Genomic DNA, 27,761 nt, shown 5'->3' on the forward strand with positions numbered 1-27,761 from the left:
TGTGAGATCTTGGGTTATGGTGATTTGTTCACATAAATGGAGGCAGTTGTATGATGAATAGAGTTTATCATTGAAAAGGTGATTCTGTTACCTGTGGAATTGCCCACTGGTTTCCTGTTGTCCAATAAGTATACAGTGTCTTCTCTGATGCTGATGTCCTGTAGGTATTTTACTACTGATAAGCTTTCTATGCTTCATTGAATTACGACAACCTTTGCCCACTTCCTCTCATTCATTCATTCGCTCTTGCTCTACTTAGTCTCTCTCTGTACGGTATTTTATTGATTATTGTGGGGGCATGTTAGTTGTTTTGTGACCCACTGATAACCGTGATTTGCGGATATACATCAGGAAAATTCCTTACATTATGCCTAATACTTGTTAGTTCCCGGTAACTAGAGCCTTGGCATGTATAACTTTTTCAGTATATGCAGATACTTGTACATAGTTTAGTGGGATCGCCTGTTACTGGAAGCACTGGGGAACCTCACACAGTCACCACGAAAGATGACTGGGTGGGGGAGGGTGATTTACTCAATGTGATGTATAAGTATAACAGGGTAAGTATTGTTCATCATGAGATTCTGAATGAAGGTGTTTCTTCAGGTCAGTCCCGTCAATCCTGTAGTATAATAATCCAGATTTTCAAATACATGTGAGCCTATAAACCCAGGGATTGGACCAAGTGGGACCATGCTACGACCATGCAGGACCTCACTGTGACCATGATAGGATGATCCTGGAACCTACTATGACCATGATTGGACCATGCAAGACCTCACTATGATCATTATAGGAAGATACAGGACCTCAATATGACCATGACAGGACCATGCAGGACCTCACTATGACTATCTCAGTTCACATTACTTTCTGGTCTAAAGTAGTCAACCAGGGCAGTAATCAGGGCTCCAATCCACTGTAGATGGATGGATACATCTATTAATGTGTGATGTTCAGTCTAGGGCAAATTCCAGCAGCTGCCTGGAACAATTGGTAAAGTTTCTTTTCATTGAGACAAGACATGACACTGTCACACAGATACGCCACTGACACTGCCCAAGGAGGACCGTAACAGCCAGAAGACACAGGAAAAGCTATATATTGAAGGATGGATGCAGGGCTGTCTGGACACACAAAGGGGTGGTGGGGGGCACAGACAGAGAAAGGGGGCTAACTGAAGAGGCAGAAAAGGAGCTGACTGGAGTTCAAGAGACACTGAGGGAGCTTGAGAGACAGAAGAAGGATTGAAAGATTGAAGGGGGCTGACTGCAAGCGAAGAGACACTGTGTGTGTGTGTGTGTGGGGGGGGAAATGGGGGGACTTCACCTCTGGAGTGTCAGTCCCTCATCCCACAATTTCTGATGGCAGCCCTGGCAGTAATTCTTATGTAGATTTGTTACAATATGAAGGGTTACGTTTGGGCCGATGTGCGGCCTCCTGGCAATGACACTAATCTCCGAAGAGCTCTCTTTATTTCACTATTGCGTAGACTATATAGGAGAGGGTTCGCCATGGGGATCACTGTTGTATTCAGTATAGTAAAGACCTGCTCTGGGACAATGGGGTTATCTGATGGCGGTATCAAGTATAAGCACATGGAAATAATGAAGAAGATGATCAGGAGGGTGAGGTGGGATGAGCAGGTGGAGAAAGCTTTTTTTCTTCCCTCCTTTGATTTGATACTCAATATAACACTGAAAATTTTTATATATGACATCACATTGCTCAAGAATGGGCAACCTATAAATATCAATGTGTTAACATAGGTGACCATATAGAACATGCCGGAGCCAGAGCAGGAGATGTCACTCAGAGCTTTGGCATCACAGAAGAACTGATGGATGGTGGCAGAACGACAGAAGGACATTTGAAGAACTGAAAATACGCACAACATTGAGTTTAGACATGCGCATATCCAGATCATGGTCACAATCAGGATACAGACCTTCTTGCTCAGTATCTGGTGGTAGTGTAAGGGATGACAGATGGCGATGTACCGGTCGTACCCCATCACAAATAAAAGGATAACACATACGAAGGCGGATATGAAGTTAAAGTACATCTGAGTGAAGCATTGTGAGAAGGACACTGTGTTATTCCCGGACAGTAATATGTACATTAGTTTGGGGACTGTTACTGTTATGGTAAGCACAGTTGCCAGAGACAAGTTACAGAGAAACAGATACATGGGGGTGTGTAAACGTGAATCCAGACATATCGCTGTGATTATAGCCGTATTCACCAGGATTCCAAACAGATATATAAATAAAAAAACACAGAATATGAGGGGATTATAAACAGCTTTCGTGGAAAATGGCAAAAGGTAGAATTCTGTAACAGATGTGAAGTTCTCCATAGGATCCTGCAAGACAGCAATAATACATTGTATTATATAACCAGGAGCAAACGCAGGCATTCTGGAGAGGAGTTTCCAAATGTTTTAATTCAGAACAATTGTCACCAGCCCAGTGGTGTAACTAGAAGATTTGCGCCCCCCGCCGAAAATAAATTCCTGGCCACCCCTCCACCCCTGTAAATTTGTTATCATTTTTTTTACCGAAATGCTCGTTGACAGGAGTTACATGCTCATTGCTAGGGGTTACATGCTCATTGCTAGGGGTTTCATACTGTACTTGTTTCCAGAGATTTCTTATTCATTGGCAGTGTTTTTTGCTTGTTACCAGTGGGTTGTATGCCTATTGCCAGGGGGTCACATGATCGTTGTCAGTTATATAGATGATCATTGCCAGGGGCAAGATATGTATAAAATATATATATTTCACAAATTTGTAACTTCCAGGTAGCGATATACACTACCCAGTAAGACCTTTAGCTGCTGTCTATCTGTCCAGTAGGACCTCTAGAATCTGTCTCCTCCATCTTTTGGCCATTTTTGGTTGGACATTTTCAGCAGATTCCATACGGATGGCCAGACCCATTGGAATCTGTACCCCTACAGCATCGGCTCCCCCAAGAACCATTTGGACAGCAGTGCCATTGTTATGCCACTGCACCAGCCCATGAAAGATGCATAAAGAATGATTAGAATGTAACAAGTTGCAGTCTGCCTGTAACACAGTGAAGTTTATGTAATACAGTACGTCGCACATATGCAGGTCCAAGGATCACGGTAAGCCACTTACAAGACTCTCTCTCTCTGGTGCGATGAGTGAGTGCTCAGATCCACACACAGACACAGCCGACTTGGTAGGAAAATCTGCAGCAGCTCCACCATGACTTTTGTACTGCATGTAGTGAATGCTAGTCAGGCTGTGAAGAAGGGGGTTTGGACAACTGGAAATCCCCCCTGCGTTTGCCTATGCTGACACAAGATCTTATATCTTATACTTTTCGAGAAGCTTCTCCGGGAGAAGCGGGAGGATTGCCGGGGGGCCGGGAGGGGGACCCGATTTTCGGGAGCCTCCCGGCAATTCCGGGAGGGTAGGCAAGCCTGTCTTATATGAGAACCATTACATTGTGCCAAGTTCTGGGTTAGGATTCATTCATCTGTACAATTATCAAGTTTCCAATTTGTTAAGTTATGTCCAATGTTACCTTAATTTTTTTTTCAGTATTTGACTGAGTCTTCCAAAATCGGTCCTTGTCCTTGTGCTGATCACAGGGGTACGATCCTTTCTGTGGGTACATTAAAATGTTGGTACAGAATCTATGGTATGTGGCCATTCATAAACTGAGATGACCACTATAACGTATATAACTATATTCCATTCTGATCATGGTTTTTAATGTATAAATCAGTAACCTGTTATGAGCTGGTGAACAGGTAAAATATATAATTTATACTATGGCTAGTTGACTTGTTTGCAGTGCTCAGTGCCAGGGAGTAACAAACAAGACCAATAGGAAACTAGCCCAAATAAAAAGGGGCAACACTATAATTATACCACTCTATAATGCCCTAGTGAGGCCTCATCAAGAATTCAGAGAACAATTTTGGGCTCCACACTGCAAAAAGGACATTGTAGAACTGGAAAAGGTTCGGCAAAGGGCAAGTAAACTAATTAAATGGATGGATTCCATGTTTTATGAGGACAGATTATCCAAACTGGGAATGTTTACACTTGGAAAAAGACGTTTAAGGTGCAACATGGTTAACATGTACAAATATATCAGGGGCAATATAAGGAACTATTAAGCACCCTCTATACCTTAGGTTGGTAACCAGGACACAAGGGCATCAGTAGTTAAGCTAAACATTGATTCAAAGTGCATAACCCTGAAGTTATCACACCTAGAACATACTCCTCAATGAGTCTTGTTATAACAGGTTAAACATCTTTATTCAACAGAAGGCCCAACCTGCAGTGCAACATGGTTTTGTCCATTTGAGAAAAAAGCACCTTTGCGATCAGGTCTGAATAACCCCCATAATAAAATGGGCTGCACCTCTGCATATACTGTATTGTGTTAGTAAATAACCTTTGCAGCAGAAAAGCTGCAATACATTAATGTATCTGTACTATAACCAGGGGTGAAGGTGAAGCAGCGTCTGATTCCCAGCTGCCCCGATAAATTACAGTGATTACTGAATCTAACCCTCCTTAAGTTATCTGGGGGTCCAGCTGTTAGCTCTGCAGCTATAGAACTCGCTTTCCCGTTTTTATTTTTTACCAGTTGTTTATATAGCGTACTGGGTGCCGGATGACTGACCGACAGTCGGGATTCCAACAGTCATTACACCGACGTCGGAATCCAGACTGTTAAAACCCAGACAGATGGGCAGCAGCTATTCTCCCTTGTGGGGGTCTACAATCCCATAGAGGGAGAATAGAATAGGTGGTGAGCATAGCGAGCCACTGTGCCCGCAACGTGGCGAGCGCAGCGAGCCCACAAGGGGCTTCATTGCCCTCGCCCCACTGTCTGAGTCCCGGCAGTCGGGATTCTGACGACGGGTTAATGACTGTTGGAATCCCGACTGTTGGTGGCTACACCACACACAGTGGTCTGTACACATATTCCGCAGTGCTTTACAGAGAATATTTGAACACTAGTTGAAAGCCCTTCTGCAATGTACTCACTTTGAGCTGTGACAGTTTTTCCTTTCACTTTGAGCTGTGACCGTTTTTCGCCAACAAACTCTCCACCCCACCCCCAGTCCCTATCTGCTCCTACCCCCAACCTCTGTCTATACAGCTCCCTCTCTCCATATCCAGCAAGTTTGAAACAGATAAGTGTCCCTGCAAAAATGTCTTTCACTTTCTGTTATGACATTGTTTAGCACACAAAGGAGTGACTTGGTCCATCTAGTTGCCGCTAGTGGTCAGTGGCGGTATTTAACCTCATAAAGGGGAGGAGTAGTTAGCCTTTTATATACAATGTTGCTAAATTTAACAAAATGACAACTCCTGGCAGAAGGCTACGGCGGGTCGCCCGTCACAGTTCAAGGATCCCCCGCATGCCGTGTCCCTCCCCACGATGCACCCACAACATTTTGTGAGTGCATCGCTAAAGTGCAAGTTCATTGCTTTACAGAGCAGCACTTGCATATCATCAGCTGGCCCCTGACTGCTCAGGCCAGACATCTTTTGGGTTGCAGCGGCTGCTTGCAATGTCACGCTGCCGTGAGCCCCTCCCGAGTGGTCCATTCAAGTTTATGTTGTCCAGATTATGCCCACAAAATTGTTGGTTTCCACCGGTTGAATGCTCGTTTGCTGCCTCCAAGTCACGCCATACATCCCAACTGTTCCGCTTCCCTCCCAGGGCTGGCAGTGTCCCACGGAGAGGGTGGGGGCAGTTGGAAGTCCCCCCTCTCACCCTAAATAGCCGCTGTGCACATGCGCACAGCGTCTATTCCTGCAGCCAGAGGGTATGGGCCACTCCACCTTTTGTTAGGCCACACACCCAAAAAATCCAGCTCGCCTTCAACTTGCATGTGGGTGTCCCTCCTCCTCTAGTATGAAAGTTGGGAGGTATGGTCAAGCTGTAGAATGCGGTCGCAGTTTGCGGTATGGAACATTTGCGGTCTATGAATTTTAATAATCTGCGAACCACACAAAAAAGAGGGAGGGGTTTGTGGAGTCTGCACACAGCTATATTGATACCCTACAGTGTAACGGGTAAAAAGGAGCGACCAAGGCTTTAATGTCGGGGGTGCTATCCTGGCCAACTTATATATATGGACAAAAAGGAAAAAAGAAATTGAAAGATGGATGCACTCCTTGTACAATTGGTTTCATGAAATTATGATATGGGAATAAATGTCCCTGTAGGAAAAAGTGGGGATTCCTATAATCTTTATTGGTATGTAGTGATAGGGAAATTCCACTGTTGGATGAATTTCCCTATCACTACTGACCAATAAAGATTATAGGAATCCCCACTTTTTACTACAGGGACATCTATTCCCTTTTCATAATTTCATGAAACCAATTGTACAAGGCGTGCATCCTTCTTTCAACTTCTTTTTTCCTTTTAATCTGCGACCCAACATGAATCAGCCCAATATTTCACTAACATTCCCCTTTTTGTTCTGGAAAAAAAAAATACACCCCAAATGCTTACTGTACTGTAGTTCTGTTTTCTGTTAAGCTTTTTATGTAACGTGTTTTTAAATGGAAATATGCAGCTCTTTGTCCTATTATCAGAAATATTTATTATTATTATTATTATTATTATTATTATTATTATTATTATTATCATTATTATAATGTTTGTTTCTTAACTCAAAATTTTATATCAAAATTGTAAAATAGTCACTAATAAATAAACACTTTATAAAAAACTGATATGTAAATATTTTAGCTGAGAACATCGCTGTAATAGATGCGCACTGTTAGAGGTTCCTCCAGAGCACTTTATAGAATTGTACTGGGAGCTATTTCCCTAATAGTAGGGTGTGGGGATATTCCCCATACAGTATATAAGTCTAATTGTGAAATAAATATCCAATAGTCCCATTGGGGTGTAAATCACCTTGTATTAGATGGCTTAGTGTGTAGCACGTCCTAGTCCAGCCTTTGTTCCACATTGCAGGCTGACTATACAGGTGATTTTATACTGTCCCTATACAGTATGTTACCAGCAAACCTCCAGGGAAATACTAAATGTTATGTACAGTAATTACACCACTGGGGATAGTGATTACACCACTGGGGATAGTAATTACACCACTGGGGATAGTCATCTAATCATCTGCTTTAAATAGAAACAACTTATTAAATCTGTTTACTTATTTATTTGCAGGACTTTGAAATTCGAAGTTAAATTCAGTCAATGTATTGGTGCTTTTTTTTAACCATTGTTGAATCGGGTGCCGATGTCGGGATCCCGAGGGCCACCGGCTATTCTCCCTCGTGGGGTTCCACGACCCTCATAGAGGGAGAATAGAATAGGTGGCAAGCGTAGCGAGCCACTGTGCCCGCAGCGTGGCAAGCGCAGCGAGCCCGCAAGGGGCTTTTTCGCCATGCTGTCTGAGTCCGGCCAGTCGGGATCCCGATATCGGGTTAATGACTGTTGGGATTTCGACTGTCGGAACCCTATACCACACCCGTTGAATCTTTAAAGATGTCTCTACAGCCACTTGCAAAAGTATTCAACCCCCCCCATGAGTAATCAAATTTGTGTGAATTATAAATTAAACAGATTATTTCAGACAGTATTTATTATTGTGAACCAGTATAACAAAATATTTAAACTCACAATTCATTAATTGTCTGAAGATATTTATTTAAACAAAATTGATATTTTCGCCAAAACGTCCGTTTTCGCACTTTTTCTGAAGTCGCATTTTTAATGTGATGCTAAATGCAGCAAAAAATGCACATTTTGCCGTGAATTTGCACATTCGGAAGTGGCGATTCTTAGTAACGCCGGAACTCGCATGCAGATGTTTTCCCATTATAAAGTATACAAATCGCATATTTAATGGAATGCGAAATCGGGAAAAAGTTACTAAAAATCGCCACACATGCAAACCAGGTTGCGACGAGCGAACTTGACAGAACCATGCACAGAACAGTGGCCCTTATTCTGATTGATGCGGACTTTACCGCGTTCTTACGGATAGCGTCTTTACGGCGTCTGCGCATGCGTGGAGAACGCTACGCGCATGTGCCACGCCTTGACTCGGTACCAGTTCGGACAAAGGCCGTCCAAAACTGGTCCCCGCAATCAGTCGGGAAATAGGGGCGTATTATGGGCGTCATGCGGAATGACACATGGGCGTAGTTTCAAAGTGGGCAAAACGGGGCGGAAACATGGGCGGACACGGGGGAGTACACTTATGTTGGGGGGCGTACATTCGGAAACCACTCCGAATGCACGCGAGCAAAAAGGGCTGAAATGTGCGGTGTCCACAAGTGTACTATTGCTTTGCGGACACCACTCGTTCATGCGGTAGGCGAACGTACGCCTAATGACTACAACCATTAACACCTGAACCCAATACAATCTACTCCTTTACTCATTACTCACTAATAGGACGCTTGTCAGTGCTTTAATTGAAACCATTGCACTTCAATTGCTGTAAGGGTTAATGTGTGCAATGCATGTGTTAGGCATGCTTGTAAGGATATATTGGAATCTAATTGATTCCATTTCCAAATAAGCAGTTTTTTATGAGGATAGGTAATTGAATAAGTGGGTCATGTGATGTCTTGCAGAAGATACTTCATAGTGGGTTGTTTGGCGTAAATACTCCGCTTACGTGCGGTAGCACCGCTTGGCTCCCGGTCGGATGCGGTATTCCCGAGCATACTCTGTAATACTCTGTAATACCGTGCCGAATCGGAGTGTTTCTCCCGCACACGCATGGTTTGTATGTCGTCCGTAAACACGCCCTGTTCTTAAAGAGTGAGTCCGTCCGAATGCGGAGGACACGTGGGCGTTTCTACGGACGATGGCCGCACGCGGCAAAACACCGTGGCGTGCGGACCGCTCCGTAAGAATGCGGGAATTTCCGCACAGATCAGAATAAGGGCCAGTGTGATCTGTGAATGGTTCTGTCCCAAAAATTTAAATATGATTAAAAACAGGGAAAAAATGGCTTGGGGTCCCCCCTCCTGAGCGTAACCAGCCCCGGGCTCAAAGAACCGGTCCCGGTTTCATAAAATCACGGGGCCAAAAAATAGGGGTCTCCTTGATTTTAGAAAACCAGCACCAGGCTCAAGGGCCGGTCCTGCTTCCCAAAATATGGGTGACAAAATGAGTAGGGGTTCCCCGTATTTCAAGATCCAGCACCGGGCCCAACCAACCAGCTGGGTAATGCCAAAGTATTGCTTTGGAACTATGAGTCCCAGCAAGCCTGCACCGCATGCAGGGACTTGGAGAACCACAAGTCCCAGCATGGGGGCAATAAAGGGCCCGCTGGGACTTGTAGTCCCACAGTAGTACAAATAGTTAAAAAAACAAACACACACTTACAGTACAACTTTATTACACACAGAGCCCATTCATTCAGTACTCACCTATGTTGCCAATGTGGAAGTCAAAAATAGCCACATGTACATGTGCAAACACCATTCAGAGTGGCCTCTATGCAGTTGCGTACCAGCCGTGTATGCGCAAACCCGGACACTGCGTACATTGGCAGTGAAGCTCTGCGTATTAGCCCGTGGTATGAGTAAATACGGTAAAACACGCATTCGCATAGAAAAGTGACAACAGCCATTGTGTAAAATACAATGTAGTTTCACTCATCTGCTTTCCTCTGTTTGGAATGTAAATACCTTATGTGTGTTTAAACTGCAAGAATGAACAATTGAAAATTGTTCATCAATAGATAGGTCCATAGATTTTGGTCAGTCATTGTTACACTATAAGTCAGAACAAATAAAAACACAATATATAGCATACAAAAATCCAAGGATAGGCAAATGCTTGATTGTGTAAATCAAACAATTTAGAATCTTGTCAGCCTAGACCTTTAAGTGATTTAAGAAGCTGACATCCAAATGTATATTGATATAAGACATTGATATAAGACATTGAGAATATGTATTAATAGTGATATTTCAAATATATAAAATACATTTCCTCCTACATATAGTCTTCACCCATCTGGTCAGCGAGTCTCATACACTTCCAATACATGGGGACCAAGTTTTCCAGCTGGACATGCTGGGAGGGAATGGGACAGCATTAGAGCATCATTCTTGGGATCAAAATGTTCAGTAATTTATAAGCAGTAATTTGGTTGTTGTGAGGATATCGTCGCATATTGCAGCGACAAGTTATTAGCAATGTCAGATTCATGTATATTACTGTATGATAATGTGGTGGGTTTGACTGGTTTGACAGAGGTAAACAAATGTAATCACATTAGGCATCGCCCACCGTTTGAGCTGACCAATGATCCCCAGTGTACTGGATATGTCCTACCCCCAGACCAATGGAAGAAGAGCATACATTCCCTATTGTACTACCTTTTGAACTATTGTATAAAAGAGCTCCTGACCCAGGTCACACACACCTTCCTCGGAGTTCATCTTGCTAAGATGACTAAGGCCTGGATCCAGGAACGCTTGCGTATCACGTATATATAAATTGGTTGTAGCTATTTCTTTCTACTTGACTGTATATTGTTTTTTCCTAAGTAAAAGCTGTGCTGCTGCTTTGGACCACAGCATTAGAAACCAAGTATCGGTGTCGAGTTCCTTCTCTGATAGGGGTTCATTATATACTTGTGTGTTGTAGATATACTCTGTTTTATATAGAGAGTTTGCTCCTTAACGGAGCCAGAGGTATACCTGCACACAGAAATAATTATTCCCTCTATGATCACAGGATCGATTCCCCCAACTTTAATAATTATTTGATGGGGGTGCAGTTCCCAACAGTCAATGGTTAGACATAGTATCCACAACAGAGCTCACAGTCCAAATGGTGCCGCACCATTTGGACCTTGTGAAAGACCCCATTCGCGGGTAGAAACGCGTTGGTCGGTGAGGCCGTGGACAGGCAGTTTGGACAGCAATTTTGCATAAGGCACGGGCACTTTACCATCATCTACCATCAGGAGCCAGGAGAAGTGTTTATCTCCCGGGGTATCCTCTTATCCTATGCTCCATTTGAATAGAATAGAATCAACTTTATTGGCCATGTATGCTTGCACACACTAGGAATTTTTTGTGGATTACAGTGCAGCATCAAGCAGGGATGAAAAGGGGGGGGGACATTACATATATTACATAAAGACATTACAAGCATTCCATTTCTAGCTACGACTATGGTGGTCAGGTCGCCAAGTAGGGACACGTTGTTTGGCTGTTGATATTGGGATTGCATTAGCTTTGATTGGATTGTTCAGGTGATGGACGGCTAACGGAAAGAAGCTTCTTGCGGATCTGGACGTTTTGACGGGGATGGACCTGAACCGTCTTCCAGATGGTAGGATGTCGAACAGGTTGTGACCGGGATGCAGCTTGAACTGTGTGATCTTAACAGTTCACACGCCCTCTGGTAATTTGCTGCTATCTACCTATACCACTGCCGTGTTGATGTGATGAATTTTATTGAAATGTTTTATGATTGATGTTTTTAGATATTGTGATTAAACTGTACTTCACTATATATACCTTTCCATTCTATTTTGGTTACCTATGTGCTATGGGATAAGAATAAGCACCAAAAGGAACTGAGTCAGCGCCAGCTAAGTGATATCTCTTTTAAAAAAAGACACACCTTGTTATACCATGCCTGAGGAAGAGACCTAAGAAGTCTCGAAAGCTTGCATTTTAACAACATTTATTTTTGTTAGCCATTAAAAGGTATCATATTTGCTAGATTGCTATTTTGTTTTTCTCACTGAGGAACAATAAAACTTTTCATATCTCTTTTAAATGCATGTAGTTTGTAGGCCACTGGAGAAAGCACAGATGTAATTGAATATGATCCAATATAACGGGGTGCAAACCTCATGGAAGGATCTCAGAGTCTGATATTTTTTGTGACTAGCCAAACTCTATCTCCAACTTTTAGGATTGGAACGGCTCCTCTGCGGCGATCCACAAATTTCTTATACTGGTGGGAAGCACTACGGAGAGAAGCATGAACGTTTTTCCAAATATTTGAGAAATAACAGAGAGAAGAATTCACTGCCGGTAACTTGAGAATGGGAAGACTCTGGAACTCTGGAATGTGTGGATTCTGTCCGTAAACGATAAAAAATGGAGTCTGACTTATAGAGAAATGGTGAGAATTGTGATGTGCGAACTCAGCCCAGGTTAACAGTTCCTTAAAGTTGTGTTGAGAAGAGGACAAATACAGACGAAAGAATGATTCCAGATCTTGATTAACACTTTCCGTTTGGCCATTGATTTGCAGATGGTAGGCAGTAGAGAAGTTTAGTTTGACCCATAAAGCACCATACAGAGATCTCCAGAATCTGGCCACAAATTGTACCCCTCTATCGGAAATAATTTATTTTGGAAGTCCATGTAAGCTAAATATGTCAGAAATAAAGAGTGGGGCTAGTTTAGGAGCAGAAGGCAATCCTGTTAAAGGAACGAAATGAGCCATTTTTGAGAAGCGGTCGACAATCACCCAGATGGTGTTGTATCCCTGTATCAGTGGTAAAGTCCACTCACTAATGGGACCAGGGACGTTACGGAATGGATAATGGTTGAATGAGACCTGCTAGAGACTGGCGAGGAACCTTATGCTGAGAGCATTGAGTGCAGGAAGCGATAAAGGTAGAGACATCTGCTTTCATGGATGGCCACCAGTAAATTCTCTTGATGAGTTCTAGGGTCTTTTTGATGTCAAATTCTTTATGAATTTCCTGTAGTAGTTGGAAAAACCAATGAAACGTTGCATGGACTTAAGGGTTGTAGGTTGTGTCCAATCTAGAACTGCCTGTACTTTGGATGGATCCATTCTTAGAACGGTCCCTGAAATAATGTAGCCCAGGAATGGTACAGAGCTCTTCTCAAATTCACATTTTTCAAGTTTGCAGTATAGCTGATTGAAGTGGAGTCATTGGAAAACCTCTTTAACATGATGCCAGTGTTCTTGCAGATTCTGGGAAAATATTTAAATATCGTCAAGATATACCACCATAGAATAATAGAGAAGCTCGCGAAAGATTTAATTCATGAACTTCTGGAAGATAGCAGGAGCATTGCTAAGGCCGAATGGCATCACCAAGTATTCATAATGTCCATCTCTGGTATTGAATGCTGTCTTCCATTCATCGCCTGCACGGATTCATATAAGGTTATAGGCTCCACTAAGGTCAAGTTTGGAGAACACTTTAGCATCTTTAATCCTATCAAATAATTCAGTTACTAGAGGAAAAGGATAACGATTCTTTATAGTAATATCATTAAGTTTTCTATAGTCAATGCAAGGCCTGAGGCCTCCATCTTTCTTTTTGACAAAGAAAAACCCTGCCCCTGCGGGTGACGTGGATGGATGAATAAAACCCTTTTGAAGATTTTCCTTAATATATTGAGCCATGGCCTCAGTCTCAGGTAACGATAGAGGATAAGTCCGACCTCGAGGAGGAGTTTTACCTGGAATCAGGTCAATGGGGCAATCCCAGTGGTGATGGGGCGGCAGCCTGTCCGCTGATTTTTTGCAAAAGACGTCAGCAAAGGGTCTGTAAGCTTGAGGAAGAAGATCCAGGATGGGCAAAGGTGTTGGGTGACATTTAATAGAATGCGATTTTTTTGCGCTTTCAAATTCACCCATTATCGCACTTTTTAAAATCTTTTTTTTTTGCTGCGAATTCGCATATTTAATGAGGTGTGTATTCCTGGAAAAAAATGCGATTAAGTGCGATAATGTGAGAATTTTATGCATGAAAATGTGCGATTTTTAGGCATGAAAATGTGCGAATTTGAGGTAATGTGCGCTTATATATATAAAAAAATGGCGTGAGGTCCCCCCTCCTGAGCATAACCATCCCCGGGCTCATTGAGCCGGACCTGGTTCCAAAAATACCGGGGACAAAAAGCATAGGTGTCCCCCGTATTTTGGAAACCAGCCCCCGACTCTTGGACCGGTCCTAGTTCCAAAAATAAAGGGGACAAAAAATCTGTGGGTCCCCCGTATTTTGAAACCAGCACTGGGCTCCAACAGCCCGCAGTGTCATGCCACAGCCGGGGGACACTTCTTATATAAGGTCCCCCGGCCGAAACATGAGCACCGTGGCAGGTCAGCCTTGGACAGGGTACCTGGAGGAGTGGGGACCCCCAAAATAAAGGGGTCCCCCCAGGCTTCACCCGACCAGGGCTGAAGCCCGGGCTGTCACCGGTGTCAGTGGCCAGTGGACGCCGGCCTGATAGGGTTAAATCTCACATACCTAACATTGCTTTATGCAGGAGAACTACAAGTGCCAGCAGACCTCCCCTGCATGCTGAGACTTGGAGAACCACAAGTCCCAGCATGCGGGGCATTAATGGGCCCGCTGGGATTTGTAGTCCACCTGTAAATGATCTATGCAGGGTTCTGGCCAATTCGCATATCAGAACCTGGTCTACATGTTTGGCGATTTTTAGACACATTTTCCCAATTTTGCATCTCATTAAATATGCAAATTGTATACTTTTCAATGGGAAAACATCTGGATGTGAGTTCCGGCGTGACTAAAAATCGCACTTTCAGAATGTGCGATTTCGCTGCAAAATCTGCGGTTTTTCGCCTTTTTTCGCATCCCATTAAATATGCGAATTCGGGAAAAAGTACAATTTCGGCCGTTTTTGGAGAAAAAAATCGCAAAAATCACATTTTCGCATCTCATTAAATGTCACTCGTGGACTGTACTGGAACAACTTTCTGTATGCACGTGGAATGACACTCCTCACTCCAGGAGAGGATTTTCGTAGTTTTCCAATCTACTGTATGACGGAAGAATGTTTTTGAAGCCAAGGAAAGCCAAGGACAACCAGATGGTTAGCTTTAGGAATGACTAAAAAAGAGAGTTGTTTCTTGTGAAGGACGCTCACTTGTACCTTCAAGAGATTGTTCCGATGCGTGATGGACCCTTGGGGAATCTGACTTCCATCTACTGCTGAGAGTTGGAAAGCTTCCGGAAGTTTAAGAAGTTCCAACCGATGGGCTGTCAGGAACTGGGCCGTTATGAAGTTCCCTGCGGCCCCGGAGTTCAGTAGCGCTTGAGTAGTGACAGAACCACAAGGCAAAAAGATTTGGAGAGTAATAAGAGAGTCTGATTTGGTTGGAGAATGTTGAGACCATCCTAGATTGGTTTCTCCAAGGCCAACTAGGACCAGGAATTTAACGGCCGATGACGACAACTGGCAAGGAAATGACTGGACCCTCCACAGTATATACATAGCTTCTGCTGTCGCCTCTGCAAACTTTCTTTGGGAGTAAGACAGGTCCAATTAATTTGCATAGGCTCATCACGAGGAGGAGAGAACGTGATGAAACAACAGGAGGTGGACGACCTCGATCCTGGCGAGTTCTCACCAATTGTCTTTCGTGATAGTGGAGGTCTATTGTCTCGCATAGTGAGATGACCTCACCCAAGGATGTGGGCAAGTCACGGGTAGCTAGATCATCCTTCAAATGGTCTGACAATCCAGCCAGAAACGTAGAGATCAGGGCTTCCTCTTACCATTGTAGTTCAGAGGATAGTGTCTGGAAATGAATCACATATTGTACCACGGTTCTGGAACCCTGACGGATGCATAGAATTTCAGAAGCTGCAGAAGTAACTCGACCGGGCTTATTGAAAATTCTCCGGAAAGAAGAAATTAAATCTGAGTACTTGGTTAACAAGGGGTCCTGTCTTTCCCAGAGAGGGGAGACCCAATCCAGGGCTGATCCTGATAATAGGGAGACAATGTACACCACTCTGGTCTGATCATTTGGAAAGTTCCAAGGTTGTAACGAGAAATGAACTTCGCACTGATTAATGAAACCCCGGCAACTCAAGTTGTGCCAACAAACTTATAAGGTGTGGGTAACCAAAGTGCAGACCCAGAAGAAGACTGAGGGAGAGGTGGCCTGGAATTGGAGACAGCAGGTGCTGTAGTTCTACGGTCACAGAGGACTGAAGCTGGTCCTGACGCTGAGACATATTTTGGAGAGCCTGTGACACTCGCTGTTGACCCTCCTCTAAAACCTGAAGCCTGTTGGCTATGCCCTGCAAGAGCTCCTGACCAGCAGCCAGATCCATGTGGCCAGTGCTTACTGTCAGGCCTTGCGGTTTTGGTGAGTCCGCCTGTGGATCCGAAGATAGCGGGTTAGCTGAAGGACAGAAGGAAGCAGGCCTGATGTAAGTCCTTCGCATAAACAGCTCAGGCAGAGGGTCTGGGATGACGAGGTTTGGCCAAGGGCAGTCCAACAAGACTGATGACCCAGTGGTGGAGCACTTGAAAGAGTAAAGAAGGCTTAGCAGGAACAATGGAAGACCAGGTGCTGGAAGCGCGTGGTAGATGCTGCCAGGAGTACAGGTGCCGGAAGCACGGAGTGGATGCAGCAGAAGCACAGGTGCCAGAAGCAAGGAGTGGATGCAGCAGGAGCACAGGTGCCAGAAGCACGGAGTGGGTGCAGCAGGAGCAAAGGTCCCGGAAGCACGGAGTGGATGCAGCAGGAGCACAGGGGCCGGAAGCATGGAGCGGATGCAGCAGGAGCACAGGTGCCGGAAGCACGGAGCGGATGAAGCAGAAGCACAGGTGTCGGAAGCACCGAGTGGATGCAGCAGGAGCACAGGAGCCGACAGCACAGAGTGGATGTAGGAGTAGCACAGGTGCCGGAAGCACGGAGCGGATGCAGCAGGAGCACAGGTGCCGGAAGCACGAAGCGGATGCAACAGAAGCACAGGTGCCAGGAGCACGGAGTGGATGCAGCAAGAGCACAGGTTCCGGAAACACTGAGAGAATGCAGCAGGAACACAGGTGCCGGAATCACGGAGTGGATGCAGCAGGAGCACCGGTGCCGGAATCACGGAGTGGATGCAGCAGGAGCACCGGTGCTGGTGACTGAAGCACGCATGTGCAGGTGGTCACAGGTATCAGAAGTCTCTAAAGCACGGAAGTCACTGAGAGTGGCAGAGGTTGCTCTGGAACTTCTGGAGCACAGGTCGCAGGATACTCCCTAGGGAACAGTAATTCCATAATGTGTAATGGGCAATACGTGTGTTCCATAATGTGTAATGGGCAATACGGTGTGTTCCATAATGTGTAATGGGCAATACGGTGTGTTCCATAATGTGTAATGGGCAATAAGGTGTGTTCCATAATGTGTAATGGGGAATAAGGTGTTTTCCATAGTGTGTAATGGGCATTACGGTGTGTTCCATAATGTGTAATGGGCAATACGGTGTGTTCCATAATGTGTAATGGGCAATACGGTGTGTTCCACAATGTGTAATGGGCATTGCGGTGTGTTCCATAGTGTGTAATGGGCATTACGGTGTGTTCCATAATTTGTAATGGGCATAACACTGTGTTCTATAATGTGTAATGGGCAATACGGTGTGTTCCATAATGTGTAATGTGCAATACGGTGTGTTCTATAATGTGTAATGGGCGTTACGGTGTGTTCCATAATGTGTAATGGGCAATACGGTGTGTTCCATAATGTGTAATGGGCAATACGTGTGTTCCATAATGTGTAATGGGCAATACGTGTGTTTCATAATGTGTAATGGGCATAACGCTGTGTTCTATAATGTGTAATGGGCAATACGTGTGTTCCATAATGTGTAATGGGCAATACGGTGTGTTCCATAATGTGTAATGGGCATAGCACTGTGTTCTATAATGTGTAATGGGCAATACGGTGTGTTCCATAATGTGTAATGGGCAATACGGGGTGTTCCATAATTTGTAATGGGCATAACACTGTGTTCTATAATGTGTAATGGGCAATACGGTGTGTTCCATCATGTGTAATGTGCAATACGGTGTGTTCTATAATGTGTAATGGGCGTTACGGTGTGTTCCATAATGTGTAATGGGCAATACGGTGTGTTCCATAATGTGTAATGGGCAATACGTGTGTTCCATAATGTGTAATGGGCAATACGTGTGTTCCATAATGTGTAATGGGCAATATGGTGTGTTCCATAATGTGTAATGGGCAATACGGTGTGTTCCATAATGTGTAATGGGCAATACGTGTGTTCCATAATGTGTAATGGGCATAACGCTGTGTTCTATAATGTGTAATGGGCAATACGTGTGTTCCATAATGTGTAATGGGCAATACGGTGTGTTCCATAATGTGTAATGGGCATAGCACTGTGTTCTATAATGTGTAATGGGCAATACGGTGTGTTCCATAATGTGTAATGGGCAATACGGGGTGTTCCATAATGTGTAATGGGTGTTACGGTGTGTTCCATAATGTGTAATGAGCAATACGGTGTGTTCCATAATGTGTAATGGGCAATATGGTGTGTTGCATAATGTGTAATGGGTAATGCCTCCTTTTTGTGATGCCATGCCTCTGTTCCATGAGTCCCACCTGCTGCAGTAGTTGGATTTGGGACCACTCATTACCATATTTCTAGATTTGCCAGTTCCCACATCAGCGTGCCACAATATTGTAAATGGACGTCACAAGCAGATGGGCCTATGTGCTCAAAATGCCAGGGACGATCTTTGGTCCCAGTCTGGCCCTGGGGAGGGGATTTTGGTGGTGGCGGAGGGGCGTGTATTTGCTGGAGTGACGTCAACCTGCTCGATAGGCTCTGAATATATGCAGACTAGACAGCATGTCTGAATTAGGCCCGTTATGTACAGTATATATTGCATTCAAGTATAAATGCCTAGCCACAAGTTGCCCTGGATGTGTACAGGCCATCCCCACCTTAATATAACTTGTATAAATATATTTATTTTACTGTATCATGATGTTACTCTGTTTACAACCACATAATGTACACACTTGCTATCTTGGATAAAAGTTTTAATACAAAGTATTGAGAAATAATAGAACGATTCCATAATGTACATTGCTTTCAGAATTCTTACATTGAGTTGCATCATTGTTTTACTCCATTAGTGTATTGATAGAAATTATCAGGCCGGGGACACAGGCCGCGTCCCTGCTCGTACATCTCTTGCCAATTTACTTCTTGTATAAAGAATCTCTAAGGAAGAGTTTGTTTGGTAAAGAATCCTCCGGTCCCTGCGGGTCCTATTAGTTACTGAACAACTGACTCAGTTTTCTAAATATACAGAAATAATTAATTCACAAGGAAACGTCTATTCCAGGTCACTTTCTGTTACTGTATTACGTTTCTATCGTACGTTACAGCAAAAAAGTTTCTATTTCATGTGTTACTAATAAAAATAAAAAAAGGAAATAATAGATTGCAGTTTTTTCCCCCAAAATTTAAAGATATGAAATGTTATCAGGACTAGATGTGTAAATATTTTTTTCTACTAATAATAATAACAATAATAAAATAATAATAATAATAATACATTTTTGCTTATTTTATTTACATATTGATTAAAGTAAAAAGTCATAAAAAATATGCAAAATACGGTACTTGTTTCCAAGCACGGCACCCCTGATTTTGATCGAAGTGCATCTTATACAACCGCATCGCATGCAATATAGCGGCATGCGATGCATGCGATGCGATTCGATTTTTAATTGTACAAGCACCCTAATGGGTGCTTACAATGTTAAATGCACCCCCATTGTCAACGCCACACCCACTATCAACGCCAACCCGAAGCGTGGCGAGCGCAGCGAGCCCGCGAGGGGCGGCGGTACGCGTCCTCCGATCTTTTCATACCACCACTATCCACGTCGGCGCAGAGTTCATTGTAGACAGTGTGGCGAGCGCAGCGTGTCCCGCGAGGGGACATGGATTACTTTACATGTATTCCGCGTCCCCTCCCAGGGTTCGCTGCGCTTGCCACACTTCGGGCTCGTATTTCGCGTCCCCTCGCCACGCTTCGGGCTCGGTGGCTCGCTGCGCTCGCCACAGTATCTAAAGTGAACTTCACGCTGACGTGGATAGTGGGGGTATGAAAAGATCAGAGGACGCGTACCGCCACACTAGCTAAAATCAACTCCACGCCGACGTGGATAATGGGGCTATGAAAAGCTCGGAGGACGCGTACCGCCGCCCCTCGCGGGCTTGCTGCGCTCGTCACGCTTCGGGTTGGCGTTGATAGTGGGGGTGGCGTTGACACTCTTCTCTCTCTCTTCCCAGGTATGGGCTTTAATCTGCTGCAAAATTGTATCTCTCTCCACTTTTTGCTCCCCATCACTACTAAATTCTGTTAGGTATGGGCTATTCCACAAAGCTTTGTTTTATTATTCCCTTTGGAATATATATTAAACAAGAAATGTCTGTGTATTAGTGGGGGCAGTGGTCTGACTTTGATCACACCTTGATAAATCAATTAGGTGTGGGTGGAGTTAGGGGGTGGGGATCTCTAGGACCTGTACTGCTATTTATTCACTATATGCTAGGCTGTTAGGCCTTTGGCTGTGTAGTCTTCTAGATGTGAAGTATTCTAGTGTAAAGTATGCAGACTATAGTAATATAACATAGGAGATGAACAGGAGGGAAACAGGAGGACAAAGAACACTTCGTCCTCCATCTGCAACCCCAGCAATCAACATACTGCAGTGAGTTTCCTGCCTCATCATCACCTACAGTCTGCACAACCTGGACACTGATCTCCATGCTGAACTAAATGCTGTCACACACTGCTTCTGTCTCCCTTATACATTAACTATACTTCCTGTAGGCTCTCCACGCTTCCAGTATATCACCCTCTCACTACTCATTCTAGGCCACTCCAACCTCATTCTAAATCACTACTCTGATCAACTTTACACAGTAATATGGCTCCTAGATCCAGTCCCATACCAGTCCTTGCTATCAGGTCTCACCCCCTCTCAACCTCCACACCTTTCACACGCACCCACAACCCTCACAACCTAATTACTATCTCACCTGTCCCCTCCCTTCCTTTCTCCTGTGCTCTCTGGAATGCTAGATCAGTCTGCAACAAGCTCCCAACTATCCACGACCTCTTTATCTCCCACTTTTTTAACCTTCTTGCCATCACTGAAACCTGGCTGTCCGCATCTGACACTACCTCCCCTGCTGCCCTCTCTTATGGAGGCCTCTCCTTCACACACTCGGTCAGACCTGATGGCCGCCAGGGTGGAGGAGTGGGCATCCTCCTCTCCCCCAACTGCACCTTCCGCGCCATCCCACCTGAGCCCTCCCTCACATTCTCCACCTTTGAGGTACACACTATCCGCCTCTTCTACCCCATTCACCTCCTTGTGGCTGTAATCTACCGCCCCCCTGGCCCCTGCTCCCCTTTCCTTGATAACTTTGCTGCGTGGCTTCCACACTTTCTCGCCTCTGACCTCCCCTCTATCATCCTCGGTGACTTTAACATTCCTATTGACATCAATAATGCTGCCTCCTCTAACCTTCTTGACCTTACCACCTCCTTTGGACTTTCTCAATGGACCTCCACCCCCACTCATAATCTCGGACACTCCCTTGACCTAGTCTTCACCCACCATTGTAATCTCTCTGATTTCTCTAATTCTTCCTTCCCACTCTCTGACCACAATCTGCTCTCTTTCACCCTCTCATCCTCCCCTCTCCCCTCATTGCCCAGACCCACAGTCACCAGACGTAACCTCGGGTCTCTTGACCCCACTGTCCTGTCTTCCCTGGAGACTTTCCTCTCTCCTCTCTCAACCATGACTTGCCCCAACCAGGCTGCCTCTTTCTATTACTCTTCTCTCACCTCTGCTCTCGACTCTGTAGCCCCCCTCCACACTGTTCCCCTTCGACGCTCTAAACCACAACCCTGGCACAACAAAATAACTCGATTCTTGCAAAAATGTGCACGCTCTGCTGAACGCCTCTGGAGGAAATCTCACTCTCTGGAAGACTTCCTCCATTTCAAGTTTATTCTCTCCTCCTACAGCGCTGCTCTCTCCTATACCAAACAATCTTTCTTGAAATCTCTCATCTCTTCCCATTCCTCCAATCCCCGACGTCTCTTTGAAACTTTCAACACTCTACTTCGCCCTGCACCACCCCTCCTCCCTTCATCCCTCACTGCCACTGACTTTGCCTCCTTCTTCCTCTCTAAAATTGAGGTAATCCGACATGATATCTCCTTCCATACCCCCTCTGCTGCCCACCCACCCCAATCATCCTCCCCTACCAACTACCCCACTCTGTCATCCTTCTGCCCTACTACAGCTGAGGAAGTCCACTCCCTCATCTCATCCTCTCCCCCCTCTACCTGTCCCTTGGACCCTCTCCCCTCCCGTCTCCTCAGTTCCCTCTCCCCCACTGGCTGCTCCCACCTTGCTCACCTCTTTAACCAATCTCTTTCTACTGGCATCTTTCCCTCACCCTTCAAACACGCTCTGGTCTCGCCTATTCTTAAAAAACCTAACCTGGACCCTTTATCTCCCACAAGCTACCGCCCTATCTCTCTTCTCCCATTTGCCTCTAAAATACTAGAACGGCTGGTTTACAGGCGTCTCACCAGCTACCTGTCTGACCACTCCATCCTAGATCCCCTTCAATCTGGCTTTCGCCCACTTCATTCCACTGAGACTGCCCTAGTGAAGGTCACCAATGACCTGCTGTCAGCCAAATCCAAGGGTCACTTCTCCCTGCTTATCCTTTTGGACCTATCTGCTGCCTTTGACACTGTGGATCACCCTCTCCTCCTCCACACACTCCAAAACATTGGCCTCTCTGGCACAGTCTTCAACTGGTTTTCCTCTTACCTCTTCAACCGTTCCTTCTCAGTCTCTGCCTCTGGCTCTACCTCACCACCTTCTATCCTTCCTGTCGGGGTCCCTCAGGGTTCTGTCCTTGGCCCCATTCTGTTCTCTCTGTACACCTCCTCTCTGGGTGCACTCATTAACTCCTTTGGCTTCCAATATCACCTCTATGCAGATGACACCCAAATCTACCTCTCCTCTCCTGATCTGTCCCCCACTGTTTTCTCTCAAGTTTCCAACTGCCTCGCTGCCATCTCTACCTGGATGTCTGAGCGATTTCTGAAGCTGAATATGGACAAAACCGAACTTATTATCTTTCCCCCACCCAGAGCTATGCCCCCTACTAATATCTCTATCACTGTTAACAACACCAATGCTCCCCTGTTCCCCAACTCCGCTGCCTGGGTGTCACTCTTGACTCCTCCCTCTCCTTTGCACCCCACATCCAAACGCTTGCCCATTCTTGCCGGTTCCAGTTACGCAACATTGCTCGCATCAGGCCCTTTCTCTCACAGAGTGCAACTAAGCTGATCATCCACTCATTGGTCATCTCACGGCTTGACTACTGTAATGCTCTTCTCACCGGCCTCGCTCAATCCCAACTAGCTCCTCTCCAATCTGTCCTCAATGCTGCAGCCAGGCTTATCTTCCTCTCCCGCCGCTCTAATTCTGCTACTCCCCTTCAACAAAATTTGCACTGGCTTCCATTCCCCTACAGAATCCTCTTCAAACACCTCACACTCACATACAGGGCCATCTCTAATTCCATTGCTCCATATATCTCTAACCTCATCTCTATTCATACACCCTCCCGCCCTCTACGGTCAGCTGACGACTGTCGTCTCTCCTCCACCCTGATCACTGCTTCCTATGCTAGAGTACAGGACTTTGCCCGTGCTGCACCCCTTCAGTGGAACGCACTCCCTCGCTCCATTAGACTCTCCCCGACCTTGCAAAGCTTCAAACGGGCACTGAAAACTCACCTATTCATCAAAGCGTACCCTTCCACTGCATAAACCAGCTGGTTCTCCGACCCCTTGCCTGTTTCCTGTTTACATCCTGCTATCTAACCACCACCCCTTCGCTTGCACCTCTTGTAATCTGTCTGTCTCCCCTTCCTACTAGATTGTAAGCTCCTCCGAGTAGGGCCCTCTTCCCTCCTGTTGTCAAAGCCCACTTCTCTTCACATTTCACTCACAGCTCTCCTTTACTCCAACACTCAGTGACCATCTTCGTCTGCATACTCCTCTCCATCATTGGCCTCAAGCCTCTAGTTGTATGTTGATTGAGTCCTCACTACTTATATCCAAGCTGTAATGTGTATTGATCTGTGGCGCTCTTTATTTGTACTGTATTTTTGTTATTTATTCAATGTTATGCCAAGTTTTGTTTCCCTGTATTGTTCCTTTGTACGGCGCTGCGAAACACTTGTGGCGCCTTATAAATAAAATTATAATAATAATAATAATAATTTAACATTGTAAGCACCCATCAGGGTGCTTGTACAATTAAAAATCGCATCGCATTGCATGCCATTTGCTGGCATATGAGGCTATGCGATATTTCATTGTACAAGCACTCCTGTTAATTTAACGGGAAGATCGCATCGCATCGCACACCACTAAATATGGTATGCGATGGGTGCCGTGCTAGGAAACAAGTACCCAAAATACAGTAGATGACAATAGCAGCACTTGCTGCTTCCAGTTGAAGGAGGGTGGAGGGGGAAGGTGGGGTGGCCCCCACATGTGTTTTGGTGTGTATATTTCACAGCTTATGTGCATGTTGGTTGTTCTTCATGTGCTGGTGCAGTTTTTCATGTTTTTTTTTATTTTACAGAGGCAATGTATTTTGCGAGGCAGCATGGTTTTTGGGGGTGCTGGGGCGAGGTCGGGGTGGCCCACCATGCTTTGGGTGTGGTCCTGGCTTACCATTTTAAAATGGGGTCTTTTTTTTCTCAATGGTGCCATTTTTTCATGCAGCATGGCATTTAGAGGTGGGGGGAAGGCTGGGGTGGCCCCCACATGTCTTTGTTTTTTTTTCACTGCATTTTGATTTGGCAGAGTTTTTTGTGCTGGTGCAGTGTTTCACAGTTTTTTCAATTTACTGGGGCAATGTATCTTGTGCTGCAGTATGGTTTTGGGGGGTGCTGAGGTCGGGGTGGCCCACCATGCTTTGGGTGTGGCCCTGGCTTGCCATTTTAAAATGGGAACTTTTTTTTTTAAATGGTGCAGTTTTTTTTCCAAAGGTGCAGCATGGAAGGAAGTAGCTCTGTGAAAGGGAGCTAAATTACTGTGAAAGCGATCCAACCATAGGAGAGTATCAGGCAAAATAGATACAAAGTATATCATAATACTAATTGATAAGTTATACTCCTGAACAGGCAAATAAAAATAAAAACAGATTACATGCCATTTCTGGAAACATCCACCAGATGGCAATAGATTCACAATAATAGGATATTAGGGAAAAACAGTGGAAACTGTATTATGAAACACTGTAAAACATAACATTATCCTGATATATCAGGAACAATTTGCTCACCACCAAGCAAGGTGATAAAAATGAAATTGCAGTGTTAATAATAAAAAACACTTAGAGCAACAAAAAGACCTTCTCCTGACATAAGCTATTGTGATCTCATAGGTATTACACTTCCCGAATAGTGTTGAAAAATAAAGGTTGATAACCCATGTGAAATGTGAATAAGCTACAGCCAAAAATCAGTAACAGGTCTAAAGAATTTTTTAGAATCCTATAAACACAATTTCTTTCTTTAGTGCATTCGCACTTCATCAGTGGCGTAACTAGAAATTTTGCTCCCCCCTGCCAAAAAAATTCTGGCGCCCCCCTCCTTCCTTACATTTTTTGGTAAAAGAAACAGGACAGTTTCTCAGCAATTCGGCTCTCAATAAAAATAGTCCCCCCCCCCCCCCAAATTAAAGAAAAACACAAAGAATCTATGAAGAACCTATAGCGTGCCCACTTATTAGACAATATTCCACACACTGTAATGTCTATTACATATTATACCACACACCATAATGACCCTTACACATCGCTATCCATACACACTGGGCAAAAATGCCCAGTGTGTATGGACCTTTAGGGTGAGTGCCAATCCACAAAGAAGATACCCCCTTCAGAGCTGAATTAAGGTCCTGGAGGGCCCGGTGTACTTAAAACAGGGGGCCCTGAGGTATATATATATATATATATATGCAGGTGGGTGAGGATTACCCCTGAGAGATAAGTCACCAACGCGGCACTCCAGGGCTTGTGAGCAAATAATCAAATTTATTGTGCAACAGTTTCGGGGACAACGTTCCCCTTCCTCAGGCAGACAGCAATACAAATATATATATGATGGGTAGATACAGCGGTGCCTTCCTCCACAGGGTTATGTAGTAGATAGACCTGGGGCTTTTGGTAGGGCCCCTAGGAATGAGGCGGCACTCCACGGGTTTAAGAAGATTTTGAAAAAATTTAATGGGGCCCTACCAAAAGCCCCAGGTCTATCTACTAATATATATATATATATATATATATATATATATATATATATATATATGTATGTATGTATGTATGTATGTATGTATGTGTGTGTGTGTGTGTGTGTGTGTGTGTATATACACATATTTTATTGTCGAGAGATCCTGCGTTACCCAGAAATGTTTCTAATACATACAGGATATACAGGCACACATACCATACAGACACACACACAGGACTTACATGCACACATACCATACAGACATATATCACATACACGCACATACCATACATACATACACACAGGACATGCATGCACACATACAGTAATGGCACACATACCGTACATACACGCACACATACCACACACACACACAGGACATACATGTGCACATACCATACACGCACATATACCATACACGCACACATACCATACAGACACACAGGACATACACGCACACATACACAGGACATACAAGCACACATAACATACAGACACACAGGACATACACGCGCACATACCGTACAGACACACAGGACATACACGCGCACATAACATACACACACAGGACATGATACAAGCACACATGCCATACACATACACACACAAAGGACATACACGCACACACTCATGGCATACAGGCACAGATACCATACATACATAATACATACACACACACACACACACACACACACACACACACACACACACACACACAAAGCATATTTATAAACATACACAAGCTATAGACACACATAGCATACACAAAGTACATACACACACACATATAGCATTTAAACAAAGTATACATACATACACACACACACACACACACACACACACACACACACACACACACACACATACTGTACATAGAATACATACACACAGCATACTTACAAACACCAATACTAAAACAAATAACCCCCACATGCAATGGAGGGCACCCAGTTTCCACACATACCCAGCCCTCCCCCTTCCCACTGCAGCTACCAGTACATCATAGTGCTCATTGGGCCACCAGCATACATTATGGTGCCCACACTCTTCACCCCCTGCCATGCCCCTGCGGCAGGCACCCACAACAAGGGACACAGACCTGGAGAGTCAGTCTGTCAATTGTCCATTCCAGGCAGGTTAATCTCCGTCTCAGGCAGCCCCATGGTGTAGAAACAGAGAGAAGAGCTTCCTGAGTGCCGAGGAACTCTGCGCTGCAGCGCCACCTACAGGCAGTACATCCTCAGTACATCCTCAGCTTCCTCCCAGCAGCTTACACAGTACTCGGGCAGCCTTCGGCTCCGAGAGAGCCGTGACCCTGCTGCGCCCCAGTGGCGCCGGCTCCCCCCCGCGGCCGCTGGGGCTGCCTATGCCTAGTTACGCCACTGCACTTCATATTAAATGTTGTGTGTATGTATGTCTTAATCTGTTTAACCTCTTAAAAAAAATTCACAAGCCGCAGAAAGAGGTCATCCTGTGCGATCCCATATGGTAAAAAGTTCATGTAGGACAATGCCCTCTTTTCTTTTTACCCTAATAAATCAATAAAAGTCAATTTTAAAAATATATTTTTCTCTTTGGTGTGCACCCACTG

The 27,761-nt window shown here is 44.8% G+C and overlaps 1 protein-coding gene across 1 annotated transcript; it reads right to left on the reverse strand.

Annotated features, from left to right (window-relative positions):
* LOC146019413 (olfactory receptor 1G1-like) lies at positions 1-27,365 on the reverse strand. The gene is made up of 3 exons (XM_083151956.1): positions 27,270-27,365; positions 3,559-3,639; positions 1-2,365 (listed from the first exon to the last, which is right to left on the reverse strand). Exon 3 carries the CDS (start codon positions 2,357-2,359, stop codon positions 1,415-1,417), a length of 945 nt encoding a protein of 314 aa, XP_083008082.1. The 5' UTR covers positions 2,360-2,365; positions 3,559-3,639; positions 27,270-27,365; the 3' UTR covers positions 1-1,414.
* Positions 27,366-27,761: the final 396 nt, after the last annotated feature.

Source organism: Crinia signifera, chromosome 7 (assembly GCF_055691185.1).
Source record: "Crinia signifera chromosome 7, ASM5569118v1, whole genome shotgun sequence".
In the NCBI taxonomy this organism is placed as follows: domain Eukaryota; kingdom Metazoa; phylum Chordata; class Amphibia; order Anura; family Myobatrachidae; genus Crinia; species Crinia signifera.

Coding starts and splice junctions, on each gene's coding strand:
- LOC146019413 (XM_083151956.1), bottom strand. CDS start 2,359: ATGGAGAACTTCACATCTGTTACAGAATTCTACCTTTTGCCATTTTCC.